This window comes from Podarcis gaigeae (assembly GCF_964106915.1).
Source record: "Podarcis gaigeae genome assembly, chromosome: 4".
Classification (NCBI taxonomy): domain Eukaryota; kingdom Metazoa; phylum Chordata; class Lepidosauria; order Squamata; family Lacertidae; genus Podarcis; species Podarcis gaigeae.
In genome coordinates, this window is record NC_139677.1 from 107,440,537 (window position 1) to 107,451,735 (window position 11,199).

General features: G+C 50.8%; 1 protein-coding gene across 1 annotated transcript; it reads left to right on the top strand.

The window, feature by feature from the left end:
* Positions 1-2,911: 2,911 nt before the first annotated feature.
* Positions 2,912-8,080, top strand: LOC310842805 (olfactory receptor 52K2-like; the record flags this gene model as incomplete). The annotated part of the gene is made up of 2 exons (XM_083734944.1): positions 2,912-2,932; positions 7,025-8,080. 2 exons carry the CDS (start codon positions 2,912-2,914, stop codon positions 8,078-8,080), a joined length of 1,077 nt encoding a protein of 358 aa, XP_083591070.1.
* Between the last annotated feature and the right edge of the window lie 3,119 nt (positions 8,081-11,199).

Sequence of the window (11,199 nt, forward strand, 5' to 3'; positions counted from 1 at the left end):
CTAGCAGGGACTCGGGTCATCACCCAGACAGATCCTCCAAACCCAAAACATTATTTCTGCAGCCACTGTCCCTTCTAGGATCTTGACCCCTCCTCACAACAGCCAGATGTCACCAGTGCGGCCCTCAGACTTACCTGGAGTTGGAGCCGGGGAGGCAGGAGGTCTGCTTCCCCATTGCAGGAGCTATGTGCCTGGGATCCCCGCTTGCAAAAGTGCGCCAGGGTTAGGAGGCATGTCGTTTATATCCCATCCTGCCTAATCCCCTCCACCTGATCCTACAGGTCCACAGCCCGTCCGTGGCCTCGTGGGACTTGCTACAGGCCCAGCAGAAAGAGGCCCAGGGGGGTGGACCATTTGAGCAAAAGACCTCACAGCCTTCCTTCCTTCCCCTGCCATCCCCCGAGGGGGCAGGGTGCCAAGCACTAGGGAGGCAGCACTGGGCATGCATGTTGCTTAAGTGCTCTTGTCAGTGCTTGTTTTCTTTAAAAAAATGTTTAGGGGTACTCTCCTTTTGACTCAAGAAAACCACCATTTTATAACTCAAATCGGGGAAAATAAATACAGTAAATGGACAAAAGTACAAAGATTCACAAAATGTTTAGGGGGCTGCGTACCCCTGCGTACCCCCCAGAAAAAAAGCACTGGCTCTTGTTATATTTACAGTACTGAAACATGGTTTGTTGTGTATTGTTGTATTCACTGTTGTTCTCCTATGCTATTATGAAATTGTTGCAATAATCTATTGTTTTGCTAGATTATCATGACATTGTTTTTGCAGCGTTTGCTTGCAATGTGTTCCTGCTTTCTTTGTTGTAAGCCGCTTTGTGTGTGGAAACGTGGCATGCAAATAAAATGAAAGAACGAATGTGTTGTCTTGGGGAAGCAGAGAAGCAGGAGCAGAAGAAAACTCAAGCCTTCCCACAGTGATTAGGATAAAAGTCTGTTCCAGACTCTGTTTCTTAAGGCAAAGCCATTGCATTGGAGAAGATTCTCAACAGACAGACTCTCTTCTGAGCTGACCGAGAGGCTGCTCTGCTGGAAGCAATTTCTACCTTCTTATGTTCAGAGCAGCTGAGAGACACAGAACAGACCTTGCGGCTGCCTGGTGTCAGAGACCGTGGTGCTGAGGTGGAATGGCGGGACCCTCCCCCTCCTCCAGATCTGAATCCTGCATCTTCCCAGGAACAGTAGGACAGTGTAGATTTAGAACAGTGGTTTGCAGAGGGACAAAGTTCAGAAGGCAGAAGCTGGGAAAGACTATATGGGGAGCAGCTAGAAGCAGCACTAGGAGAGAGAGGGTTAAGAGATTCCCAGTCTCTGGAAAGCAATCCTGCACTCAGTCCAAGGTCAAGAAAAGCTCAGAGAGTGGCAGAACAGAAAGCACTCAAAGCACAACGGGTACAAGATCAGATTATAAAATGTGGATTAATAGGGACCAAAGGGGGTGGGATCCTTAAATGGGAGCACCGCCATTTCTAGGAGATGTGCTCTTTGTTCTTTCGCTGTGATTATTAAAGTTTCTAACTGGTAAGAAGACTCCTTTCCCTTTGTTCTGCTTATCTGCTGCCACGGGGGCAATGGAGGGGGGGGGAGAGAGAGAGCCGATTCCCTGAAGCCTGACACTTGGTGACCTTTTTGTTCATCAGGAAGTTATTGTTTATTACTATTGTTTATTAAATTTGTATGCCGCCCGTCATCTGAAGACCGCAGGGTGGTTTATACCTTAAAAATACACAATGGAAACACAAAATACACATCATAACAGCAGCAGCAGTAACAACAACAATAACAACCAATAACTAGCTCTCACACTTTGCAGAGTTCACTCCTGAATGATCTGGTGAATGTGCCCTCCAGAGAGCCCCTCCAGGACACCTTCTTTGCCAAGTGAGCCAGCAGACGTGGCACAACGAGGAGCAAGAGGAGCCCCCAATTGCAGGCTTGAGGAACAGTCCTGAGCTGGAGATCTGCCTGCTGCCTCCCCAAAAACATTGCAGGGGTTCCACTAGATGATCCTTTGGGACCCCTTCAAATTCTACAAGTCTAGGATTCTTGGACCCCGTATCCTTTGCCTGCTGCCCTTTTCTGGCCAACCTTGCCTGCCATTTGAGCCCAGGTGCCCTCAGAGCAGCATCTTCTTCCAGGCCCATTCCTGGGGTTACTTTGGGGTCATAAGCAGTAACACAGCCTCCCAGACCCCCAGCTGTAGGAGAGCAGATATTCAGAGTGTGGGGGTCAGATGGGATTACTATGAGGAATTATAAAATATGCATCAAGCCATTGTGTCCGCGATGAACGCATTGCATTGACTGAGTTTGATTCATTGACAATAATTTCTGATCAAATCCCACAAGCCTCTCCACCTCTGGCATTTGCTTTCTCTGCCCTGACAGGCACATATCAGCATTCTAATACACAGGCCAGTTGCTTCACCAGGCATCCTGAGTCATAAAGATGATAGCTAGCTTTGAGGTAGCTATTGTTAAGTTTTGTTAATCTTAGGGCCAGGAAGAGAGTTCAGGAAGAGAGTTCACATGGAGATGGTAAATACTGTTTACTGCTGTTTATGACCTCCGGAGTTTCCTAAAAGCATTCCTCTTCGCTTCCTCTTTTATTTACTCTGAATTACATATGCTTGCTCAAGTAGGAAATTAGTTCTTTGTAGTTTAACTTTGCCCCACGTGGGGGCTTTAAATGCTCAGAGGAAATCTGATTGGCTCTTGCGTACACTGTGTAAAAAGTTCTTTTGTGAATAAAACGACCTGGGCAGGAGGGTGGATAGGAATTATTATTATACGCACTCCTCCCAGAGTCTTGCTGGTCAAGCATCTGTGTGTATTCTATTAATCAGAGTCTAATCCTTCCTTTGCTTTGGGAATGCCACACCAGCACCCAAAGTCTAGAAGTCAGGATGTTTCGCTTCCTGGTTCTGGTACGTGAGGCCGCTGCAGGCTTTCCTGTCATCATTTTGGAAACATCATGTCACCTGAGTAACACGACAGCTTTCCCCAAGATGCGGCAGTCAAGATGTTTTGGACTACAACTCCCATGAGCCTCAGCCGGCGCAGTCATGCATCATGGCACTATTAGATTTTAGCTTCTGGTGGCGCTGTGGTCTAAACCACAGAGCCTAGGACTTGCTGATCAGAAGGTTGGCGGTTCAAATCCCCGTGACGGGGTGAGCTCCCATTGCTTGGTCCCTGCTCCTGCCCACCTAGCAGTTCGAAAGCACGTCAAAGTGCAAGTAGATAAATAGGTACCGCTCCGGCGGGAAGGTAAATGGTGTTTCTGTGCGCTGCTCTGGTTCGCCAGAGGTGGCTTAGTCCTGCTGGCCACATGACCCGGAAGCTGTACGCCGGCTCCCTTAGCCAATAAAGCGAGATGAGTGCTACAACCCCAGAGTCGGCCACAACCGGACTTAATGGTCAGGGGTCCCTTTACCTTTACCTGTTAGGAATTTCTAAAGTCTGGTTCAGATTGTCCCCAGCATGACAGAACAGGCCGTAGCTCCAGGGTTCCCATACTTTTCATCTTGTGTTATTTTGCCCCTTTCCAGTCGTTTGAGCTTCTCTGACAGCTGCAGCTGTTTCCCAGCATAGATCTGGCGGTTAAAGGCTCAGAACCCCCATGGGTTGCCCTGCTACAACCAGCCCCACATCAAAATGCTGTGGGTCATAAGAACAGGAGGAGACCCTGCTGGATCAGGCCGATGACCCATCTCACCCTGCATCCTGCTCTCACAGTGGCCAGACAGAGGCCGATTTGCAGGATTAACTGGGGCCCAGAAGCATTGCTGCTTCCAGATGTGGAGGGCAGAGCAGAGCCTTCCTGGCTAGTAGCCATTGATAGCCCTCTCTTCCTCCTCCATGAATGTGCCCCTATACGTTGGTGGCCATCACTGGCTCCTGTGGAAGGGAGTTCCGCAGTTTAACTCTGTGCTGTGTGAAGAAAGACTTCCTTTAATCTGTCCTGGATCTCCCAGCGTCCAGCTTCATTGTCTGCCCATGAGTTCCAGTGCCAGGAGAGAGGGAGGGAAACTTTTCTCTGCCTCTTTCCTCCATGCTGGAGGTTCAAGGTGCTGGTCTTGACCTTTAAAGCCCTTTGTGGCTCAGGGCCCTCGTACTTACGGGACCGCCTCTCCTGTTCTGCCCCGCAGAGGACCTTAAGGTCCATGAATAACCATAGTTTAGAGGTCTTGGGCCCTAAGGAAGTCAGACTATCCTCCCCCAGGGCCAGGGCCTTCTCAGTGGTGGCTCTGACCTGGTGGAATGCTCTGTCCCAGGAGACTAGGGCCCTGCAGGATTTAACCTCCTTCTGCAGGGCCTGTAAGACAGAGCTATTCCGCCTGGCTTTCAATTTGAACTTAGCCTGATCTTTTTGTTGAATTGTTTCTTTGAATGTAAAGGTTCATCATTGTTCCACCCGATGTGTATGTCTTTAAGGGGCCAGAGCAAGGGCCAGAGCAAAATAACGAGACCCTTTTTAATGCATGGTCTCCCCACCAAGCTCTCTGCAGCGCTACCATACTGCAAATAGCCAACACTTTTATTCCCCTTCCTCCCCTTTTTATGAAGATTCCCCGCTCTGGGACCCCACAGCTAATTCTCCCCTGGTCTCCTCACTGGCCCAAATAGGACTAATTTAGCCAGCTAGCCCTGGTGATCATCTAATGTTTATTGGATGGATTTCCCCCCTAAACTGATTTTTCAATTTTGAATTTATTGCTATTTTATACCGTATTTTATGCTATTTTTTTGTTGCATCAATTAAGTGTTTTAAATTTGTTGTTAGCCGCCCTGAGCCCGGTTTTTGAACTGGGAAGGGTGGGGTATAAATAAAAACTTATTATTATGATGCCAGGCATCATTTGATAGGCTTCTGCCGTGTCACCTCTTCCCACCCTGGGCCCTCCTGGAAGGCAAAGGGGAGTCTGATCCTTAGCAGAGCTAATCTTCTGCTCCCAGCCCAGCCCAGGGACGGACTCCTACTGCTCTGCTCCCCAGGGGCTTCTGACGCTGGCCAAGAGGCTCTGTGGAGCTGAAGATAAGCCAGGCTGACTGGCTGCCCCTGTCACTTGGCGAGGCGACTCCCTGATACAGGCTGCAGAGTGAGGTCACTTGGTCGGCTGGGATTCCTGCACTGCAGGGGGTTGGAGTGAACGATCCTTGGATTCCCTGCCAATTCTGTGATTCTGCCAGAAAGGGTCCGGCTGGCTGCCAGGGGGACTTGACCACCTTCTCCAGAAGTCAGACTGGACCAAGGAGAGGCCCCAGGAGTGGAAGCTCAAGGAATTGACCTCAATTCACAGGGCTCCATCTCACCTGCAAAATCTACAGGGGAGCAACTGGAAGCTGCCACAAATTATCTCAGCGTGGGGTGAAAATCCTGCTTTCTTCCATGGACAGTGACACATAGGTGAGAACCGTCATGCTCTGCATTTGGGGGGGGGGGTTACCTACCAGAAGCTGGCTGGCAAGGATTCGAGTGGCAGCTGCCCACCAGGACTTCAAAGAGGGCCAGTGTGGTGTAGTGGTTAAGAGTGATAGACTCGTAATCTGGGGAACCGGGTTCGCGTCTCCGCTCCTCCACCTTCAGCTGCTGGGTGACCTTGGACCAGTCACACTTCTCTGAAGTCTCGCAGCCCCACTCACCTCACAGAGGAAGGGAAAGGAGATTGTTAGCTGCTTTGAGACTCCTTAGGGTAGTGATAAAGCGGGATATCAAATCCAAACTCTTCAGAAGTGCCAAAGCATCTTCATGTTCAGATCAGTGGTTCCCAAAATGGGGGGGGGGGAGTTTGCCAGGAGGCGAGGGGGCAGCAGGCATCTCTGGAGGTGTAAATGACTATCAGGCTTTGAAAAGCTGGAATCACTGCATCAAGCAGTCTCAACTGGATTTTGAATACACCCACAATTAATTGTTACTGGTTTGAATTTGACTGTGTTATTTTCTTCCTAGCGGGTTGTGCAAACCGCAAATCTGAATAGTGTTTTTAATAGGGTGTCAAGGGGGAGGGGAGATGAGTTGATGGAACTGAGAGGGTGGTGGCAATAACAATTTTGGGAACTGCTGCACCAGGTGATTTTTGAAGAAAGAGAAAGGGTTGTATCCTGATACCCAGATGGCATATGCCATCTTTATGCATCTTCCTGAACCTTATTTCCTTTGTGATGAGGACGCGCTTGATAAAAGCACCTTCAATCTATTGCTGTTATTAATTATCCAAGAATTTAGTCACAGATGCTTCACTCATACATGACGTAATAAATATGTCTTCCTCTAAGGCCCTGCAAGAGTCTGGTTTTCACCACGGTTCTCCTACCATTCCATCCTCACGACTATCTTGGGTTGTCAGTGAGATGGTGGGGAAGAACCTTAACTAAGGCCACCGTCTGCAGCAGGACACACGCCTGGCTAGTGGCCAGTGACAGCCTTCTCCTGCATGAAGAACCAAGGAGATGAGGGACCCTGAACTAGTCAGTCCCTGCTCCTCTCCTCCCTCGCAGGGGTGTGGGATAACAGGAGGACAAAGAGAACCTGCATGCTCCCCTGAGCTATTTTTGAGAGAGGTTGTAACTGAACTTCTTTCTTTTTTGGAGATCACTTGTAGCCAAGTAAGATTGTCTTCCATGAACACGGTCTTAGCGGTGTGTCCGTAAGGGACTGTGGAGGCCAGTTCTGCAGTGGCGTAGCGTGGGTTGTCAGCACCTGGGGCAAGGCAAGTAATTTGCGCCCCCTAACCCTGGATTTGTGCCCCCAAACCCTATCCCTAACCCTAACCCCCAGATGTTGCGCCCGGTGCGGCCGGCACCCCCTGCACCCCCCACGCTACGCCACTGCAGTTCTGGATCCACACGTCCTTCCACAGTGGGGACATTGGTTTCCAGGTGAGAGTTGATCACCATGGGGGGTTGCCATTGAACTCTAACAACGAAACCCTCCTCTTTGGATCCTGCTGCCTCTCTTGAGGCATCTGCCATGTTGCAGGCGATTCCTCTTCATGCCTTCACTTTCTCCCTTGCAGATTCTCCTTCCCATCACAGATGCTGCCACCGCACTGCCTTGCTTCTGCCGCCACCCCAGGCGGGAGCAGAGAGAAGCGGCAAGAGCCCCCGGGCCCAGCATGCAGCCTCCCGCCTCCAACCTCTCCCTCTTCAGTCCGTCCGCCTTCCTCCTGCTGGGCATCCCTGGGCTGGAGTCGCTCCACACCTGGCTGGCTCTGCCCTTCTTCTCCCTGTACCTGATGGCCGTCCTCGGGAACTGCAGCATCCTCTTGCTCATCAAGACTGACCCGAGGCTCCACCAGCCCATGTACCTCTTCCTCTGCATGCTGTCCTTCACCGACCTGGTCCTCTCCACCTCCGCCCTGCCCAAGATGCTGGCCATCTTCTGGTTTGGAGCTGGACACATCGGCTTCAGCGCCTGCCTGGCCCAGATGTTCTTCATCCACTCCTTCACGGCCATGGAGTCCGGCTTCTTCCTGGCCATGGCCTTTGACCGCTACGTGGCCATTTGTAAACCACTGAGGCACACCAGCATCCTCACCGGTGCCCGCATTGCCACGATCGGTGGGGCAGTGGTGGCCCGGGGGGTGGTGTTCTTCTCCCCACACCCCTTCCTGGTGGGGCAGCTGCCTTTCTGCAAAAGCAAAGTCATCGCCCACAGTTACTGCGAGTTCATGGCTGTCGTCAAGCTGGCCTGTGCGGACACAGCTGTCACGAAAGCATACAGCCTGACGGTGGCCTCACTTACTGGAGCCCTGGATGTCCTCTTCATTGCGCTGTCCTATGGCCTTATCCTGCGCACTGTCTGCCGCCTGCCCTCTAAACAGGCAGGTCTCAAGGCGCTGGGCACCTGTGGATCCCACATCTGCGTCATCCTTGTTTTTTACACCACAGCTGTCTTCACGTTCCTCACCCATCGCTTCAGTCACGGCAGCATCCCCCGTCATGTGCACATCGTCATCGCCAATGTCTACCTTCTGGTGCCCCCGACTCTGAACCCCATCATCTATGGAGTGAGGACAAAGCAGATCCGTGAGCGGGTGCTGCGGGGGCTCCACTTTCGGAAGAGTGTCTGATGACCCTGTCCCCAGCCAGGCCCCCTGGATGTCCAGCTGCTGCAACCAGGGTGCCTTTGACTGCTGACAACTCTGTGAGCTATTTGCACAATTATTTGTAAGACAAGGGAAGCATTGCAGGGAGAGTGAGGTGTGGACTATGAATCACAAGGTTCCCTGTAGCCATTGCTCATGGCCACTATAACGATCTCTGGCAGGCAAGCAGCCTGATAAGCAGCACAGACTCTCCATCAGTTTTATGTAAGTTTATTTATGAGAAAAACCACATACAGAGGATGGCGTCCTGCCAGCTCTCATTAACAGTAGCTGCTCAGTCTGGCTCACCGTCCCACCCCCAACAGGAAGGCAGCCAAAATCCCACCTTTATTCTCCTTCCCTTCCTTTGCTCTCTGAGCTTTGCCAGTCTCCTTGTTTGGGAAATGAACGGCTGGCCTGTCTTCTTCCCCAGAAAACACAGCCTCAGACTCTGGCTTATCTGATGATCGCCTGGCAACACTTTGGCCGACTTCCAACTCTTCCTCCCCTTGGGAGCAAACAGCTTCTTCCCTGGGAAGGAGGGGGACCAGGCTGTCCTCTCTAAACTCAGAAGGCTCTCATCTGCAGAGTCGGCCCCTTACTCGCTCAGCTCAGTTTCTGAGGCTGACTCTTCCACTGCGCTCTGGGGGGCCACATTCCTGACAGATACCAATAGCCCTCTCCTCTCCACAAATTTGCCCAATCCCCTAAGTTAATGGACACTGGCAAATCCTGTGGCAGCAAATGCCCCCAATAACCTGTGGTGTGGCATGTGAAGAAGAAGCCGTTCTTTTAGAGATGAGTGCATCTGTCCAGTCTCTCTTAGCGGGCAGCCTTGTGGCATCCAGTGGGCCACTGGGTGGTCAACACAGCAGGGGGGAATTCTTACATTCAGCTTCTCTGAGAGCTTTTTGCTTCCACTGATTCGGCTTCCAGATGGGAGCTCAAGGAAATAATACTTTGTGGCCAGCCCCTCTGGGTGCAGTTGCTGTGATCACCACCAGGAGCTAGACCTGGGTTCAAATCCCAGCTCAGGCATAAGAGACAGTCATTCCTTGAGGCAGGGAGCCCGGGACTTGCATCTTCTGTGTGTGATTTGCACCCCAAGGAAGGAGGCTGTGCTCCTGGCCTTCCTCAGGGAGGGCAGATTCCACCAGCCAGTGGATCTGCTCCTAGCCACACTTCCTCTGTGATAGATATGGGTCTTTCTGGCTCCACCATCCCTCAGATCTTTTGGCTTTGCCACCTGGGCTTGCTGATCAACGGGGAGCAGGCAGCCTGAACACATAACTCAAGTTCTGGCCCACATGCTCTGGCTGCCCATTTGTTTCCATCGTGAATAGGTCACAGGTCAACAAATACCTCCATCATGGACCTCTGGTTTCTGGGACTTAGAGTGGGGGGGAGGGCCTACTGGGGGCAGGGAAGAGTAGCACTGGTGCAAATGTATCCCACCAATTATTGCCTACTAGTGTGGATGGGGTGAAAGAGGAGAGCGCAAAATATGGTCTGAAGCTCATCATAAAAAAAACCCCCTGGCAAATAGAAGGGGAAGAAACGGAGCAGTGAGAGATTTTACTTTCTTGGGCTCCGTGATCACTGCAGATGGTGACAGCACTCACAAAATTAAAAGACGCCTGCTTCTTGGGAGAAAAGCAATGACAAACCTAGACAGCACTTAAAAAGCAGAGACATCACCTTGCCAACAAAGGTCCGTATAGTTAAACCTATGGTTTTCCCAGTAGTGATGTATGGAAGTGAGAGCTGGACCATAAAGAAGGCTGATCACTGAAGAATGGATGCTTTTGAATTCTGGTGCTGGAGGAGACTCTTGAGAGTCCCATGGACTGCAAGAAGATCCAACCTCTCCATTCTGAAGGAAATCAGCCCTGAGTGCTCACTGGAAGGATAGATCGTGAAGCTGAGGCTCCAAGACTTTGGCCACCTCATGAGAAGAGAAGACTCCCTGGAAAAGACCCTCATGTTGGGAAAGATGGAGGGCACAAGGAGAAGGGGACGACAGAGGACGAGATGGTGGGACAGTGTTCTTGAAGCTACCAGCATGAGTTTGACCAAACTGTGGGAGTCAGTGGAAGACAGGAGTGCCTGGCGTGCTCTGGTCCAGGGGGTCACAAAGAGTCGGACACGACTAAACGACTAAACAACAGAGTGGATGGGAAACATCAAGACAGATTAGATGAGAGGCATCGCATGGAGAGTGCCTGTGTTTGAGCAAAGGCTCTCAAATGTGCACAGAGAAGCAGCAACCCACGGGCGCAGGATTCATTCCCCAAAGTGGGCACGGTCATGCACTAATGGGGGCGGAACTGGCATGACCAGCCAGCAAAGGAATCTACAGGCTGCCATGAACAGTTCCATGGAAAGCTTATTTGTTTTATTTCACTTTATTTATTAAATTTATAAACTTTCGTGTTGTGAACTGCCCTGAGATCTATGGGTATAAAACGGTATACAGTGGTGCCCCGCAAGACGAACGCCTCGCAAGACGGAAAACCCGCTAGACGAAAGGGTTTTCCGTTTTGGAGGCACTTCGCAAAACAAATTTCCCTAAGGGGTTGCTTCGCAAGACAAAAAAATCTTGCGTCCCCCCGCGGGTTTTTTCCGCTTTTTCCGCCCTTTTCCTAAGCCGCTAAGCCGCTTATCAGCTGATCGCTAGAAGCCACTAGACAGCTGTAGCGCTAATCTGCTAAACTGTCAATGGGCTTGCTTCGCAAGACGAAAAAAAACGCTAGACGAAGAGAATCGCGGAATGGATTCTTTTCGTCTTGCGAGGCACCACTGTACAAACGATACGAATAAGTAGGCTGCCCCTTTTCCAAAGATCTCAGGGCAGCTGAGGGCGGCAAGGCTTCTGAATCCCAGTTGCTGGAAGCCACAGAGGGCTCACGTGCACGGATCCTGCTCACAGGTTTCCCACAATGGGCAGGTGTTCGGCCACAATCAGAACAGGGTGCAGGATTACATTTTTCTGTTGTTTATTTCTGTAGATCAGTGAAGTAGGCATAATTTCATGTAAAATATACTCCTCAATGAACTATTTTAACCCTAGTACTTGAATGCAACCTGAAAGGCAAGGCTAAATA